This window comes from Solanum dulcamara, chromosome 5 (assembly GCF_947179165.1).
Source record: "Solanum dulcamara chromosome 5, daSolDulc1.2, whole genome shotgun sequence".
In the NCBI taxonomy this organism is placed as follows: domain Eukaryota; kingdom Viridiplantae; phylum Streptophyta; class Magnoliopsida; order Solanales; family Solanaceae; genus Solanum; species Solanum dulcamara.
This window is the reverse complement of record NC_077241.1, coordinates 1,122,980-1,141,977: the sequence shown is the minus strand read 5'-3', so window position 1 is coordinate 1,141,977 and position 18,998 is coordinate 1,122,980. Positions and strand designations below refer to the sequence as shown.

General features: G+C 33.3%; 2 protein-coding genes across 2 annotated transcripts; one reads left to right on the top strand and one right to left on the bottom strand.

Moving 5' to 3' along the window:
* The first annotated feature begins 2,737 nt into the window (after nucleotides 1-2,737).
* Nucleotides 2,738-3,797, top strand: LOC129890306 (uncharacterized). The gene has a single exon (XM_055965875.1). The coding sequence runs from the start codon at nucleotides 2,778-2,780 to the stop codon at nucleotides 3,486-3,488; it is 711 nt and encodes a 236-aa protein (XP_055821850.1). The 5' UTR covers nucleotides 2,738-2,777; the 3' UTR covers nucleotides 3,489-3,797.
* Nucleotides 3,798-5,058: 1,261 nt separating this feature from the next.
* Nucleotides 5,059-18,998, bottom strand: LOC129888672 (uncharacterized). Its single transcript, XM_055963628.1, has 12 exons — nucleotides 18,804-18,998; nucleotides 16,751-16,866; nucleotides 15,690-15,719; nucleotides 15,451-15,587; nucleotides 10,812-10,991; nucleotides 10,660-10,723; nucleotides 10,449-10,556; nucleotides 8,933-9,086; nucleotides 7,291-7,380; nucleotides 6,908-6,963; nucleotides 5,952-6,009; nucleotides 5,059-5,638 (listed from the first exon to the last, which is right to left on the bottom strand). Exons 1-12 carry the CDS (start codon nucleotides 18,883-18,885, stop codon nucleotides 5,466-5,468), a joined length of 1,248 nt encoding a protein of 415 aa, XP_055819603.1. The 5' UTR covers nucleotides 18,886-18,998; the 3' UTR covers nucleotides 5,059-5,465.

The window sequence follows — 18,998 nt, the reverse complement described above, 5'->3', positions numbered from 1 at the left end:
AGCCAAGGGTCTTTTGGAAACAACTTCTCTATCTTCATGAAGTAGTGAAAAAGTTTATGTATATTTTATCCTCCTCAAACCCCACTTGTGGAATTTCACTGGGTATGTTGTTGTCGTTTGAATCTTACAAAGATAAGCAATTAGATACATATAACTTTTGTTACTTATTTTTAATTTTATGTCGTATAAACATGTAATCAAGCATATAATGTATTTTTTTGGACCAGGGGCAATTAAGGAATTTGAGAAGGAAATTCTTGTTACTGATTTTTTTTTGCAAGATATATAATTTAATTGAAAAAATTTCATTAGTGTATATAATTTTTTGTGAATTTTAAAAAATATATATATAGGATTTACATATGTTAATTAACTGAGGTAATGGAGGGATCAATTCATGCCACGATTTTTGTGAAATCCTATTTGTACATTTCATTTTTAAAATATAATGTATAATTACACTTCTTAAACGAAATTTGTTCATTTTCTTGAATCCAATTTTGTTAACGACTAGTGTACATGCACATTTACTGTGAATCGCACTTTTAACTTAGCCTCATTAATTCGATAACTTTTATGAGCGGTATAAACAAATCATAGATATATATTATTATTGGGCGGGTGGCCCGGGGGTTATATAGACAAGAATTGTCAAAAATTTTGATAGGTGGTAAGTACTTTTTAATTCTTATTTAAAGTTTTTGAATTTGAGCCCTGAAAATAAAATTGCCTTTAATATGAAAGTTTTACTTCTCAAGACAATTTTTTTCTAACAGGAATCTGAATTAATAAGAATCCAAATCAAGTATTTCACGTCGAGTCATGATCAATATATTTTACTTATTCGTACTAACTAATTAAAAAACATAGATCCATGTTTGAGGTCAAATATATGTTAGAATTATAGAATTTTATTTATTTCTCTCTCATTAACTCAAAAAAATGTTAACAAGCGTCACGTTTGATCAAAAAATGGAAAAGGATCCAAGGATGGATAGGAAATAATATCCCTTGTGTTTTTAAAGACGAATGAAGATTTTAGGTTTTTGATTTTAAATTTTGGAATGTTTAGTATTAAATTATTGTGTTTGTAAAATTATAGATTCAAACACAATACTTATGATAATCTTAATTAATTTATATGTATAGATTTATATTCTACATCAAAAATATTAAGTTCAAATAAACCTGCATTTACATAGTGCATTGACCCCTATGTGCTTTCTAGAAGAAAGCTACTACACCAAAAAATAGACTCTTCATCGTCTATGAATACTTACTATATAAAATAGTGGTTATGTTTACATTATGAACATAGATAGGGTACGTACTGGAGGGAAGTTTATTCAAAACCATTTCGTCAAAAAATTATATTTTATATATAAAGTTAAAATTATTTTTTTTTGTATATATAATAACTATAAAGTTTTTGATTTCTTTGCATTTTTTTAAATTTTTTTAATCTCTTGATGAAAATTCTAGCTTCAACAATGATTCGCAGTACACGATCCAAATTTAATAAGGTTGTTCCGAGGTTCGAATTGTGTTTCATTTTGGGACACAAGTTCGGAGTGCTGATTAGGACCTTTTCACGGAGTCGATTTCGGAATTCCTGATGCGGATCTCATAATCCCTATTTTATAAAAATAAAGTTTATGTATATCTTACTCTTTTCCGACTTCATTTGTAAGACTATACCGAATATTTTATAGTTACTTTTTTTTTTGTTCTTGTTTTCATATTTCCACTTATTATTGGAGTCCTAGCACTGCAATTTTGACAATTAAGGTATTAAAATGGTTTCCTAGTATATAGCTAGCACACCATCTAGAATTTTCAAGCCTCTCAAGTCTTACCTCTTTTAATTTTAGTTGCATCACAAGTCTATTAGAGTAATTAATTAGTGTATTTCTTTCCCATGTTTTAAGAAGCTAATTATTTAATTGATTCCAGTTTCATGGGCAGAAAAAACATTAAATTAATTGGGAAAAAAAGTACAAGACCAGGTAAAAGTTTGTTATTATTACTAGCTCTCCAATATTACTTGATATGAATATGAATATGAATATAGCAACAAAATACTTTCCTTTTTTCTTTTTTTTCTTTTAATATATATATTTTTAAATTTTTTTTTTTGGGTAGAAAGACAACATCATAAAACAACAAAATCAAAAGAAAAAGTCATTTGTATAATTTGAACCCCTGAACTCAATGATAGAGGCAAAATATCACCAATAGAGTTCCGACATACCCCCTTCCACTCATGAAATGTAGCCTTTTTTGCTACAAGTTCATCTAAAATCAATAACTTTCAATACGAAATTTGATATATAAAATTTCCTAATTAACTAATATTATACTTGAATCCCCAATTTTAATAGTATAATAAATATAACTTATTAATTTAAATTCTGAATTTGCTTTTATTTTAGACCCTCTAGCTTCGGCCATGCCAACAAATAAAAGTTTCTAAACTAGGCTGCAAATATAATATATTTTAAATATATAATAGTGGGAGAAGCTTCCATGACAATATATAATAGTAATAAATATAATAAATTCATTAATTAACAGAAAAAAAACAATAAAAAATTTCAACACATTTTACATCACATGTCCCACACCAAGTCAATATTCAAAGCCGTGCTAACGCGGTTAATATAAACTAATATACACTATAGTCATATATCAAGACTTCTTTTATATAAATAAATTCATCATTTCATATCATAGTACACAAAATAATATCAATCTTCCAATTAATAAAATCTCTAAAAATGTCTCCACCACAATCTCCAAATTCATCTAGAGATCAAGTTCGTCCGTTAGCACCTTCATCTCATCGTATACATGTCGAAAACGAAGAAGGCGTTAATAATTATACATCTGTGTCCAGTACAGAGTTAGCAAAGAAAAAACGACGTCGTAAGAGGTGTATCAAATTTTGTGGTTGTTGTGGAGTCACAACGATAATTATAGGTATCGTTATTTTGATCCTTGCGCTCACTGTTTTCAAGGTGAAAGATCCGACGATAAGAATCAATTCGATCCGATTTGAGGGGTTGAGTGCCCTTACTAGTAATTCCAATCTTCAAACCAACATGAATATTACGGTCTCTGCTGATATTTCTATTAAAAATCCTAACGCGGTCTCGTTCAAGTTTAAGGCTGCAACCGCTAGTTTGATTTATAGCGATAGATTCATCGCAGAAGCCCAATTGCCGCGAGGGTCTGCTAGGGCTCGACGGACGTTCCGGATGAACGTGAACATTATGGTTATGGTTGAAAAATTAGTCGGAATTCCAAGACTCACGAGTGATTTGATAGCGGGGGAATTGCCGGTAAGTATGTTGACAAATATTAATGGAAAGGTCAATTTAGGTGTGATTAAGAAGAGTGTTGGTATAAGAATGAATTGTAATATGGCGGTAGATTTACAACGACAAGATGTTAAGAATATTGATTGCGAGAGGAAAGTTTCTCTATAGGTACTTACAATCAGTGGTGGATCCAGAATTTTCAATAAGAGATTTAAAATCTGAAAAAGTAAATACATGAATATAAATAGTATAATTTTTCGCCCCTAGCCACCATGTCGCTCCATCCTTGACTGCAATTCGAACGTGTGACACTATAGTTTGAATTGTGATTTTTTGACTATTATATATGGATGGGATATTTGAATTTAGTTAATAGTGAGTATTATATGGTATGTGGTATACTTAGTTGAGATTATGATATTTAGTTGAGATTATGATAGGAGTGATATATGTAAGTACTTTATTTTTTTTATGCTATGTACTGGGATTAATTAATCAAATGCTTTCTATTTAGAAAAATATAGTACAAAATTATGACTTCCATTATTATAAACGAATTATATATCAGCATTAATTTTGCATAAATATGCACTCAAAGAGATGCAAAAACGGAACTCATTAGATTCTTTGGTTTTCATTTAGTTAACTTTCAATTAAGGCCTATGGCCATATAGAATTTTCAAACTTGTGACACTGTAGTTGATCGAATATAAAAACAATAACATTGTTTGCAAGTCACATTAATGCAAGCACAATATGGCGTTATATATTAACATATAGAAATAAGGTATTATTATTTTAAAGTTTTCACGTATTACACCGTATTGTCCGAAGGAGGCATGCTGCAAGAGTGTAGGTGAGTGATAAGCATAGTAGGTGTGCCTGAAGGCCAGTATCTTTTTTATTATTATTGTCTTCTCATCTTAAAGGGATTTTACAAAAAAGAAACACTTTATTTGAGTTACTGCTTTAATTGGGATTAAATTGATCAATCATGCTAGAATGGCCTAGTGGTCTAATGCGCCAGACTCAAGTTCTAGTCTTCGTAAGAGGGCATGGGTTCAAATTCCACTTCTGACAGAGAAATTTCTCTTCTTTTTTTTTTTTTTTTTTACCTTTTAATCAATCTCTAGCAACTACTGCTTAATATCTATTATTTTTTGGTATAATGATACAGTATTCGAATATCTGGTTAGGCTAATTTTAATTCTCGTTGCAATAGATCCATTAAAGAGGGAGGTATTCCTTGTTTATGATGTTACTATTCTCAAGACTTAAACCCAAACTTTTATTAGTGAAGGTGAAGAGATCTCATTCATCCCACCACAATCTTGAATGGTTTAAAATTTTATAATACTTTTTTTAAAAAAAAAAAACTTTTATAAGCAATTTTTTTTTTGTATAATTATCTAGTACCAAATGTTCTTTGGCTCGACTAATCCAAATTCTCGTTGCAAAGGGCTTATTAAACACTCACTACATACAATTTCTCCAAAACCTCTACTTGAATGTGTAAGAATTTCATTCATCCCACCATATCCTCAGATGGTTTTGACTTGAATTCAATATCTATGATTAAGTATGAAAGTATCCCATTAGTCCCAACACATCCATGGTTAGGAATTAATGATGATTACTACACCACATAGATATCACTTGCTTTGTTAATAGTCAATCTCTTGTACACTACCTACAGTTTGAAAAATGTTCTTTTAAGCAAAAAGAAAAATCACCAAAATGAGAAAATTAACAATTACTACTTGAGAACTAATGTAAGTTTCCTTAAAAAATTTCAAAACTGTTAACATATGCAAGCATTAAAGGCTATCTGCATTCCAATTCTTCACTATATTGAAATGTGATCTAAGCTAATGGAGCACATGAACAGTGAGGATTCAAGAAGCCGACCCCAACCTGTTTGGGATCAAGTCATAATTGTTGTTGTATGCCCTCAACTAGCTAGCTAGCTTATATTTAGCAAAGAACCCACTCGTGTTCTCGAGTTCTTCCAACTTGCACAAATGCAGCCATGTCATGAATTCACACTAATAATCACCGTGTTCTAGTGTATGTTGTGGTACCCTTTAGCTGAACTCTTGCGTTAAAGATGTGATCGATAATAAGGGATTCTGGAAAGCAAAACGATTATGCAATGTCACTACTGTCTCCTTTCGACCTTTTACTTTTTTTCTTGGTCTTCAGTTTCTTGCTTCCGCTGTGTTCTTTTGATGCCTTCTTGCGTTTAACAGCCTTCCCTTCATCTTCTTCTGTCTGTAATGTTTCATCCGTATCTTGTTGCTGAGGAAGTACCTGAGCTTCTGAACAAGCATAACGGCAGCTCCACTGTTAGGATAGTTGGGTGTAAAACAAAAAAATAAAGTTGCTATCCCAATCATGATTTTCCTATCCCAGAGGATAAGATACTACCCTTTTGGGCCGATTGTGGGCGACGAGGAATTTGAACCCCCGACACCCTGGTTTATAGCCACGTGCTCTAATCGTCTGAGCTATAGGCCCCACCTTGTCTCCACTAAATCTGTTCCCGGAATACCCTCAACAAAGGAAACTACTCTTTCGGCTATAAAGGGGGGGAAAAAAAAGAGAAAGCAAACAAGGAAACAAAAAGCTTACCTCTTGTAGAGAATTTTGAATCGAAAACAACACTGCTAAGATGCTGCTTCAAGAAAACCTGCATCCACATTTTAGCTCAAGTACATGAGAGTCCTCTCTTCTACTGATTTAAGATACATTAAAGACGTGCATTCATCATTCATCAATTACGCTCAATCACAAATCAGTTAAAAGTTGGCTATATGAAATACAGATCCTTTGTTCATAGTTCAAAAGATTTAGCTTTTTAAGAAAAATACGAGAAATACTCGTCCAAATTCTACCTTCTACCTCCACAGGGGTAAGGCTGCGTAAACACTACCCTCCCCAGACTCCACCTATGGAATTTCATTGGGTATGTTCTTGTTGTTTTTGTTGTACTCTTGATCCTAAATTCATGAAGCTAATGATGGGTAAGCAGAACATGTTGAACCTTGAATGCCTTTAAGCGTACCAGCTAACTATTTTGTAATACGCAAGAGGGAAGAAATAGATGTGTGTTAAAGCACGATAAGATCTGACCTCAGTAGTTATCACCAAATTAGGCAGAAGAACTACATCTACAAAACCCATATAATGTTTGACAAACTATTATCTTCACCAAAAAAAGCACAAAGGTTGTGTTAAGAACATATGATTACATCGGGGTCCTTCCACAAGAAGATCTAGAGACCTTACAAAAGCTCAGTTTTAATTTATTCTAATGTGGAAGGATTGGAACTTGTAGTCTATGCTTCTATATGGTATAGCTAGAGTTTGACTTTTTAAACTCAGACAGACCTAAGAGTTAAACCAGCACAAAGAGACATCGTCGTGTTTGAGTTTCAGTTGCATAATATTGCAATCCAAATTTTGAAGAGCAAAAGGAGCAGTCAACAGCCACTAATTTTGAAAGGAAGAAGTGGCTCAGAAATGTAGATGTCTGTTGGATTGTTCACTCAGTTCTTAAAAAGCTACAGTATAGTTAAATAACTTACCGCAGACAGAAGTTGTCGTGACTTGACATCCCAAATGCGTAAATAGCTGTCCAATCCTAGTCAAAGGTAATTTATTCAAGTTAATAGCTTATGAGGAACAAAACTAGAGAAACACAACTTAGTTCAATAAAGAGACATGTGATCTAGAAGTCTAGATCGTAAACAATTTGAGAGAGGTTTCAAAAGCTTCAGATTTGCTATTATGAGATTATATCTTCATACAGCAAATCTCGAGACAAAATGACCCTAGGACATATATCTGAGTTCCCAGGCTTCCATTTCAAAAAGGGACATACATCGAGATCAAAACTGCTATATATACAAGGACCTCTGACGAAGTGCATCACGATATAAAGAAGACAACTGCAATTTTAAATACTCACCACATGAGGCTATTATTGGAAGCTCTGGATGCCTAACTATGGATCTTATACTTCCAGAACATTTCCCCAAGAAGGATCCCAAAAGTTTCCCTACAACAAAAAGATGCACTCAAGCGTGAGACCCATAATAAATGAATTAAACGAGTCTAGACATGAGAGAGCAAATCATAGTCCTAGACTGACAAGTTTACCTATCATAAAGAACAAGAATCACGTCTAGGAGGGTGGGGTGTATGCAAACCTTACCTCTCCCATTGGGGTAGAGAGGTTATTTCCGATAGACCCTTGGCTCAAGAAAATCATTTTTCAGAAGACAGTTTGAAAGAAATGCAAGAGGAAAAAACTATGAATTAAAACAAAAGCAGAAATCATCAATTCGACACAGAATACTGTTTAACAATATCTCTGTCTGCGTGCAACTTCTGATGTGAAACTGAAATTATAACCCAAATTAGATATTCTTACACATGAAGAGCTCATAATGAGTTAGCCAAGATACATGCAAAGTACAGTGGTCAAGTTAACCACAAAACCTTATTCATAGAAGAAACACAAGAATGGACTTATGTATTCTGTTTGCCACGTACATGAGTTGTCATAGTTTCATAAACGATATAAGTTCCATGCCAGAATCAAATGAGAGAACACACTTAGACTTGGATAGTAAAAATGTGGATATGAACATGCATAATCATAAATTTCTTATAACAATATCCTCAATAATTTTCAAAAGTCTGACTACTGGTTTTAAGGATGTCTTGCACTTATCAATGTACCCTTTTTCCTAAATGTTAAGGGGTCGTTTGGTTTGAATACAAGTTATAATGGATAAGTTATGTTGGGATTAGTTATGCTGAGATTATTTCTTATTGAGTGTTTGGTTTGTTTTATTCAAAATAATATGCATTGCATAAATTTTAAGAATTTGTTGTTTGTTTACAAAAATACCTTCAATTTATTTAGTTTTTTATATTTTCTTTGCAAGCTTTAGTTATTCAATATTCATTCTTAAAATAAAACTTTCATCTTCTTTACCTTAAATATTTTATGTGTGCATTTCTATGATGTCCGTATGTATTTAAAAATAAAATTTTCTTCTTATTTAATTTAAAAATAGAATTTTCATTTTAAGTTTGTTAAAGTAAAAAAGGAAGTATGAGAAATCAAAATATAAATAAACATAAGAATTAGTCAAATAAATTTATAAATAAAAATTATATTATATAGTGTAATTTTTTAATAGAAAAAAAAATATGAAGAATTATCATAAAAATAAGGGGTGAATGTTGTTATATATGGTATTAAAAATAATGTAAATATATATGAATGTGAAAAGTGAGGTATAAAAACATTTAAAGGGATATATTTGTCATTTACCTATTTCATCCCGGGATAAGTTATCCCAGGATTAGTATACCACCCAAGAGGAGGGATAACTTATCCCGCTACTATTTATTAATCCCGGGATAAGTTATCCCGAATTTGCCAACCAAACACCAACTTAAGTACCACTATAATTTAATCCCGGAATTATTTGGTGTTATCCTTCACACCAAACGATCCCTAAGAGTGTTATTTACTTGAATGGCAGAGATATAATGACAGCATAAACAACAATAACTATAGTGAGACAGCCGTTTACCTGTGCGTATATCAATAGAAGCAAGATCGCCAGACCCATTTCCTATGTATATTGTATGTCCATCTACATCCTCAGCCACAGCTTTAATAGGGGTCTCGCGAAAATCAAATGAAACAACAGGCCTTCTCTGAGCAGAAATATCATAGAGACGCACCTACAAATTCCAAAGTTGGTACAGGCGTAGTTTATATCAGCAACAACTTCTTTTGACAGGTAAATCAGCAACGAAATTAAGACATGAAAATGAGCCATAGCATGATAAACTGAGAGAACCTAATATGTTCAGCAGCACTCCAAAGGTGAAACTACTTAACAGCACGGGTACATGTGAGTTTTATATGGATCGATTTTAGTCTATTTAATAAGCTAAAAGCAATTTATGCCATTTCAACAAACCGATTACAATTAAAAACAATAAACTTCTTTCCATTAACTTCAAGATGCACCAACTGCTGTTTCTCAACAGTGAAAGGAACAAAGGAGCATTCTAGCGTAAAAGATGGTACGGCATTGTGGAATTTGAAGAAATCCAGACACTGTATATCTCTGTACCAGAAAACTTTAGGGGATAAGAAAAAGCAGGATTTGTGAGGTGAGGATGCAGGCTGAAATTCAAGAATAGCTGAGCCTGTTTTATTTTGGCAAGAGTACACAATACAACTGATTGGATCTCCAAATACAACTTATTGGATCTCCACCCCCATTGAATCTTCCTTCCCACTGCTACAGATTTCAATGTACTAATACAAGGTAAGAGTTAAGAGTCTCAGTAGTTTATAATGAGATAGAGGATGGTGGTCACAAGGGGTGACGAATTCTGGAGGGAAAAAACAGCAGCATGTAGAGGAAGAGACCAATGGAAGGACAGAAAAAAGTTCAAATGGTCTGGTAGGCTGGTCAAATTCATTTCAGAACTGAAATTGACTGGCTTAAAACATATGGAATTTTGTAGTGTTACCAACTTCTCAGAGCAGAAAGTTATAAGCACATCCAACACTTGACTCAGCTCACCTATTTGGCACCTTCATAGGGTTATTCAAGGACCCATCTCTCCTCCTCTCCCTCTCCATCCACTCACTCACCCACACACTACAAGAAAAAAGTGGCCCTCAATTTTTTCTTTTGGTCTCACAAATGCCTTATAATTTCGAGATACGTTAGTCAAAAGACGATAAAGGGGGTGTTTGCATTGACTTTTTTTAAGTAGCTTATAAGCTAAAAGCCATAAGTTGGGAACACCCAACTTTTGGCTTTTGGCTTATTTTTGTACTTTTTCAGCCTAAAAGAAGTGCTTAAAAGCACTTTTTGTCTTTCCCAAACACCTCCAAAATTAAAAAAGAACTTAAAAGCCAAAAGCTACTTAAAATAAGTCAATCCAAACATCATCTAAAAGGCAAACTACATGAAGCTCTTCTTAGCAAGAGGAACTATGAAGCCATTGCACCAAAATTATCCTCTTGGTACAAAAGAAAAGATCATGCTTATTAGAGCCAACAAATTAGCTAAGAAAAAATACCTGGTGACTATTAGTGCCTGCAACAAATTTGCGGTGGTCATCTTTGCATAAGAAAGTTGCAGATGTAAACCAAGTTGGGGTGAATATGCCGAGGCTGTTTTTTGCTGGCTGGAATAAGAATGCAACATGTCAAATTTTTGAAGTTTAAATAAGCCCAGTCAATTCTTTCGTTACACAAAAAAATGCTAAAGATAATGATGGTAAAACTCACAGATTTTGCAGACCAAACTTTAGCACACTGGTTCAGATCCCAGACATTAACCTCAACACCCTTCCTGATATAGCAAAGAAAAATTCATTAGATATCATACTATTCCCACGATCAATGTTATTTCCCAAATCCCTGTATTCACGATTACTCACCCACCAAACAATGCATAGCTTTCATCTGCATCTACCTTAGAGCACAAAATACTGCCTGAACCACAAACATTCCATGTTGTTTGAGTACCTTCACCACCAGATTCTTCAAGTGATTTGGACATTTTAACATATGTCATGCTTGCTTGTCCTTTGCTTGTGCATGTCAGCAGGTTGCATGACCTATACATGTATTAGAAAGAATTTCAGAAACAAGCTTAATTTAATCTGGCATAAAATTCCTCATAAATGCATGCCACACGTCCAAGGCAAGCTTCGTCTTCCAAGCCACATGCAGGCCAATACATTGCAAGCACACCACTCGCAATCCAATATAGTTAGTAACTGATAACTCTTTTCAACACACTAAATTGTTCCGATCACCACCATTAATGATGTCGACTCTGGATATTATCGACTATGAAATGATAACCAGGTAAATATCTATACTTCTGGGCACAACTCAAAAGTTTATTAACTACATTTGTGTAGGGATATTCATTTTTTAGTCAAGCTATATCAACAAAATAGGGATATTCATAAGAGGTTGCTCAGTTCATGGATAGCCAAATGAGATGAGAGGCGATCAACTATTATCCCATGTTTGGGCTGCATCACGGGGGCTACCATTCTACATGTCATCAATGCAAGGTTCTTTTCCAAGTTTGGTCAAATCGAAAGAGAATTATATTAGCATGTCACAACAAAATTAAATAATATTCACATCAATGCAAGGTTCTTTTCTTACCTTGTTCAAGAAAATCTAAATCTTCCTCAATACTTAGCAGGTAGTGGTTCACTCCGAAATCAATCTTGAAGGCACACTAGAGTTTGTACTAATTTAGGAGTTAATGAACTCCTAAACTAATCAAGCATGCAACCTCCAAAACTAAAAGCACATTTGGATGCCACACTTGAAACAGGAATAGCTAACACATCTCAGAAAGAATGGGGAATAAAGGTGAGTTAACTTTCCACCAAAGCACTATATCAAAAATATGTTCTTCCATTTTCAATATTTTTTGCAAGATATGTTTTTAATTCTTCTTTAAATATGTACCTCCACTTCCAGCTGTATGTCTAAATAATTCCTTATAGAAGTCACCAAAATCTTCTATAGGTTCGATAGACCTTGAATGGGAAGTTTCTACTAAGAGAATCAAATTTGTAGCAAGGACACATGAAATAAAAATCATCTTATTCATTTTTTTCTAGAGCACCCCAATATTTATCAAATTTCTCCTTTACCATTAAACCCTAAACAGTATTTTCATTTGATATCAATTTTTCCAAATAACAACTTGACATATATTAAAAATGGTTATTTGATGTAACATAAAGTGATCCAAATACCTTAAAAAAAAATTCAAATCTCTTTACACTCTCTTAATAAGTACCTGCATTACTTCCATCCACAAACTCAAGATGATGTGACAAGTCAATATAATCTTAAATTGCACCTTGCAGGAACAATCTCGCATAAAGATTTCTTAAGGAGATTTTCATCTTCACAACATTCCTGAAACTTCCTCCACCTAGCAGGAGATTGCCTAATATATCTCACTGCTAGCCTAACTCGTTCAACAGACATAGTTGATTCTTTTATACAATTTTGAACAACAAGATGTACAATATGAGTCACACTCCTCACATGCAAGTGAGTACCATTCATAATATTGGTCCCCCACTTAGTTAATTTAGACAATTCATTCATTATCACATTATTTGAACTGGCGTTATCAACCGTAATAGTAAAAATCTATTGTAACCCCCACTCATGCAAACACTTACTAATAGCCTATGTCATATCTTCACCTCTACAACTAGAAATTGGGCAAAAGATGATAATCCTTTTATGCATAGTCCATTCATTATCAATCGAATGAGCGATGATACACATATAATTAATTTTTTCCAAGGAAGTCCAAGTACCCCTCACTCTTTATTGTTTTTCTTTAAGAAACTTCATCGATTTATGTTTCTCTATATCGAAAAGATCCAAACAATCACGAGTCACAATACCATGAGAAGGAATCCGGAAAAAAAGGTTGGGCCCCTTCCCAAAAATTTTAAAACCTTGTTTTTCAACAAAGCTGAAAGAAAGTTCATTAACAATCACCATATGACATAAAGCCTTCCTACACTTATCTTGATCTAATTTTCACTGCTAGACTAATTCATTCAACAGACATAGTTGATTCTTTTATACAATTTTGAACAACAAGATGTACAATATGAATCACACTCCTCGCATGTAGGTGAGTACCATTCATAATATTGGTCTCCCACTTAGTTAATTTAAACAATTCATTCATTATCACATCATTTGAACTGGCGTTATCAACTTTTAGTAAAAATCTTTTGTAACCCCCACTCGTGCAAACACTTACTAATAGCTTATGTCATATCTTCACCTCTACAACTAGAAATTGGGCAAAAGATGATAATCCTTTTATGCATAGTCCATTCATTATTAATCGAATGAGTGATGATACACATATATTTATTTTTTTCCAAGGAAGTCCAAGTACCACTCACTTTTTATTGTTTTTCTTTAAGAAACTTCATCGATTTATGTTTCTCTATATCGAAAAGATCAAAACAATCACGAGTCACAGTACCACGAGAAGGAATCCGGAAAAAAAGGTTGTGCCCCTTCCCAAAAATTTTAAAACCTTGTTTTTCAACAAAGCTGAAAGAAAGTTCATTAACAATCACCATATGACATAAAACCTTCCTACACTTATCTTGATCTAATTTTCATGGATCAACTACTACACCCTTGTTACCTGAAAGGCTAATGTTGATTGACTAGTATCAACAATATGAGGTGAAATATAAATTTGTAGAGACACCAAAATACTTTTTTCAAATTCCTTCCCGTAGTACTATGACTCATGATTGTTTTGATCTTCTTGATGAAGAGAAACATAACTTGATGATGTGTTTTAAAGAAACACAACAAAGAGTGTCTTACCACTGTTACTTGAACTTCCTTCCAAATAATTAATTATATGTGTATCACTATTCATTCGATTGAGAAAGAATGGACTATGCATAAAAGGATTATCAACTTTTGCCCAATTTCTAGTCATAGAGGTGAGGATATGAGAAAGGCTATTAGTAAGTGTGTGCGTGAGTGGGGCTTACAAAAGATTTTTACTATTACTGTTGATAATGCTAGTTCAAATGATGTGACCGTAAATGAGTTGTCTAAGCAATTAACTAAGTGAGGGACCACTATTATGAACACCTTCACGTGAAGTGTATGACTCATACTATAAATCTTGGTGTTCAAGATGGTATAACAGAATCAACTATGTCTATTGAATAAGTTAAGCAAGCAATGAGATACGTTAGGCAGTATCCTGCTATGTGGAGGAAGTTTTCGGGAATGTTGTGAAGATGAAAATCTCGTTAAAAAATCTTTATGCTTGGATGTTCCCACAAGGTGAAATTCCACCTACTTGATCGAGAGATTGTAAAGTGAAATGCAAAATTTCTTGAAATATTTTTGAGGCTTACTATGAAGGTATCTGGATCACTTTATGTTACATCACATATCCAATTTTTTAAAATTTGTCAAGTTGTTATTTACTTGGAAAAATTGATATCAAATGAAGATATTGTTTTGAGTTCAATGACAAAAAAGATAAAGGAGAAATTGATAAATATTGGGGTGCTCTTAAAAAAAAGGAATAAGATGATATTCATATCATGTGTTTTGGATCGTCGCTACGAATTTGATTCTCTTAGTTTTGCACTTAAGAAGATGTTTGGGGATAAAGGGCCAATTATAGAAAAGGATGTGCAAAAGTACAAGACTTCATTTTTTATTGAGTATGTAAAGACAATTTCAAAAATAAAGGTAGTCAACTTTCTTCAACTGAAGTGGAAACTTCCGTTCAAGATTTATCGAACCTATAGGAGATTTTTGGGCACTTTTATGTGGAATTATTTAGACATACAACCGGAAGTGGCTGTGCAGATTATAAGACAGAATTGGAAACTGTCTTGCAGAAAATATTGAAAATAGAAGAGTGATTTGATATATTGCTTTGGTAAAAAGTTAACTTACCTAGATCCCCCATTCTTTCTGAGATGACTCGAGACGTGTTAGCTATTCCTATTTCAAGTGTAGCATCTAAATGTGCTCTAGTACCGGAGGGCACATTCTTGATTCGTTTACAAGTTCATTTACTCCTAAATTGGTACAAGCTCTAGTGTGCCTTCAAGATTGGCTTCAAAGTGAACCAATGCCTTCAAAATACCTTATATATACAACATAATGTTTTGTCAAGGGGGTTCGGGTGAACACCCTCGTCCCCTCCTAGATCTTCCCCTGAGCATATATGGACATCAAAACCACAATTCATCCCATCTACAAGCCAAACAATTTCAAAGATATGCCAATTCATGAGTAAATAACACATTAAATCAGGCCAGTCTAGTAAGCATGAGAGAATACATATTTATATATTTGAATTGCCAAGGATAAGGGCCAAGCAATTGAGCAACCTTTTTTAATCCAAAGTAGTCATACAATACGTCTACTTCTACTAGTTGCTTAATCCATGACATAACTAGGGTGATTAATTAAACATATCCTGGTTGTACTGTCTAAAGCAGGCAAAAATAATACCTTGATGTTGAGCCCAATCTCTCTCTTTTAAATAAATGCAAACCAACAACACAATTATCTTCCGATCCTGTATGATTTTGATTTTCAATTGAAATGGATGCACGAACATCTCCATTGACAGGACTAAGAACCTCAATCTGCAGCACATATGCAGTAAAGGGTACACAAATAAGGGTCAATATTCCATAAAAATACATAGCTTCATATTATCTTAACTTAGATCAAACATAAAGCCTCACCTTGCCGTTTTTCCTTGCTACACCTAGTAGCTTCAACAAATCAAAATAAAAAAAACTAAGTTAAATGTCTCATTTTGAAGATACGTTTATAGCAACAGTTAAACACGCAAGGATTACATCACAAGAACTTCAAGATGAATATCTAAGTTCATTATAGTAATTTATACTGCATTTACACTAATTCAATTTATTTTAAAAAAACTTAAGTAAATCTATGCAATATTTGAACAATGATTAGCAAGATGATTCACTATGACATGTTGAGTGGAATTTATCTTGTACAATTGAAAGACAAGTTTACATATAGTACAGAACCTAATATACATAGCTCTCCATATTTTTCTTTCTGGGTTGGAGTTTTGAGTTAATGACAAGAAATATTCATCCTGTTAAATAGAAAGTAACATCAAAAGTTCAATGCTGTGAAAGAAAAGAAAAAAATAATCCATATCAGCTGAATAAATATAATATTGAAATAAGCTACACTCTTGGTTCATGTTTCTTTCATAACAACTTTTTCCCATTTAATAGCTTCTTCTACATTTGAGATTCCATATTGAGATCATGTTTCAACCATATTTTGAAATTCAGACAAACAACTGATAGAGAACTGAAACAACTCCAAAAAACAGACAATGTTTTTTTAATCAGTAACTTTGCTATAACTTGACATCCAGAATCAGCTTATCCAGAAAACTATCCCCCAAGCACACATTACATGGGCCCATATTCATGTAGAGACAGAGAAACACATTGCAGACTGAAAACATCTTCAATGAAGGAAAAGAACAACAAGAAATCAGTAAATCAAATGCTAGGCCACAAATACTGATAATCTATAGTTCTATACTATAAAAGTACGAAGTTCCAACACAAAGTATCAATTGACCTTTGTACCCTTAGTAAGTGCATTTCATGTTGGAAGGAATTGCAGCTCCGATAAACTTTTGAAAACTTCACTATTTCCTATTGCATTGGGTAAAATTTTTGTACATATAATTATCATGGGATATCTGTGCAACCTAAAGTCTACAGTAACAAAATTCACAGAGAAAACTTACAGGGTCAAATTCAAGGTCAACAAGTGACGTGGCAAGCACACACCTCGATGCATCAGGCTCCCCCCATCTCTCCACCACCTTCGGAGCTTCCTTCTGTTCACCCTTAGCTTCAATAACTACACCAAGAAAATTTAAATATATAAAATAAGACTCTTAGTACTAATGTTTTTTTTTGAGAAGGTAACTGTTGTGTATATTCATTGAACCAGTACATTGGTTGCACTAAAAACCATATTTACAGCTTGTCAAAAAGTAAGAAAACTGAATCTGAATCCTAACAGGAACCTAGGATATCTATAATGGATTCAGTGTCCTCTAAATACATCTGTTTGCACCAGAAGCAAAAAAACCTGATACACTTTAGTTTGATCTTTTGAAGATCACAGCGCTTTCTCTCAAAATATCTAGCATTTCTTTCTTTCCAAACAGTCCATCAAATACAGGCTAGGACAATCCTCCATCTATCTCTATCTGCAGCTCCCACCCCTACTTCTCCCCAACTGTACAAAAGATGTGTAAGCAAAACCCCTTAGTAGTAATGTTTCTGGCTAAAGAGTAAAAGTCTTTTTATCTAAGTCTGGTGAAGAGAGTTACCCTATACTGAGGTAGCAGCTCTCTGTGGAGGTGCCAAAGAAAAGGGACAGTCTTTCTATGTGAAAACCCAATTTGCAGCATAGATGCAAGATATTATTGCAAACAATACTAGTAAAAAGAACCAAACTTCATCGTAAAACAATAGATTAAAGCTCAAAATCTTTACCTTCAAATAGTCCAAGAACTACACTAGAAGCTCAAATCTTTACCTTCAATAACTACACCAAGATTTATTTTATTTTTGAAAAAAAAAAGCCTCTTACCGCTAATATTTTTAGCTAATAAGGGACATTCTTTATAAGTGAAAAAAAAATTCCAGCATATATGGAAGATATTATTACTAACAATGCTAGTAAAAAGAATCAAACTTCATTGGGAAACGATATACAAAAAGGTCAAATCTTTACCTTTAATTAGTTCAAGAACCACACTAGATTAAAGCTCAAATCTTTACTTCCAATAACTACACCAAGAAATTAAAAAAAGAAAAAGAAGACTCTAAGTACTAATATTTCTAGCTAAGATAGTCTTTTTGTCTAAGTCTTAACGTACAACTTGTGGTAGTTAGTGGGAGGCAATAGGTACCCACCCTTGAAACTAGTTGAGTTGTGCGCAAGCTGACCCAGATACCAAAGTTATAAAAAAAATAGTCTTTAAATGTGAAAACCCAAGTTTCAGCATAACAAATGACAACTGCCTTAGTCTCAAACAAGTTGGGGTCGGTCATATGAATTCCTACTTCTTCATTTAAGGTCAATTTTCAGCATAGTTGCAAGATGTAAAAAAGAACCAAACTTCATTGTAAAACAATAGATTAAAGCTCAAATCATTACCTTCAATAACTACACCAAGAAAATTTAAAAAAAGAAAAGGAAGACTCTTACTACTAATATTTCTAGCTAATAAGAGAACCCAATTTCCAGCGTAGATACAAGATATTACTGGTAACAATACCAGTAAACAGAAACCAACTTTCATTGGAAAACAATAAATAACAAGCTCAAATCTTTACCTTCAATAACTACACCAAGAAAAAAATTACTAAAAAAGAAGACTTTTAGTACTAATATATCTAGCTAAAAAGGGACGGTCTTTTTGTCTAAGAAAGACTCGACGGATAGAGTAAATCATACTTGTGCAAGCTGCCCGCACACCACAGTTATTAAAAATAAAATAAAAAGGTACCATCTTTATATGTGAAAACCCAATTTTCAGCATAACAATGACAACTATGCCTAATCAGGGACAAGTTAGGGTCGACCATATGAATCCCTACTTCTTCATTCAAGCTCAATTTTCACCAAAGTTGCAAGATATTATTGCTAACAATAATATACACAGTTATCTCATACCCAGACACCACGGTTATCAACAACAAAAAAATATTGCTAACAATAGAACAAGTGAAAAAGAACCAAACTTTCATTGAAAAACAATAGATTAAAGTTCAAATCTTTACCTTTAATTAGTCCAAGAATGTCAAACGTCAAAGCTCTAAGAGGAGGGCAACCAGAGCTCTCCACAGTAGTAGTTCGAGGCATAATTTTGCATAAAAATCCACAAATTCAATGCTCACAACAGATAAATAGAGACCAAAAGGGATTTTTTTTGTGGAGAAATTCGAAAGATTTAAGGGAGGGGCGGCTAAACCCTA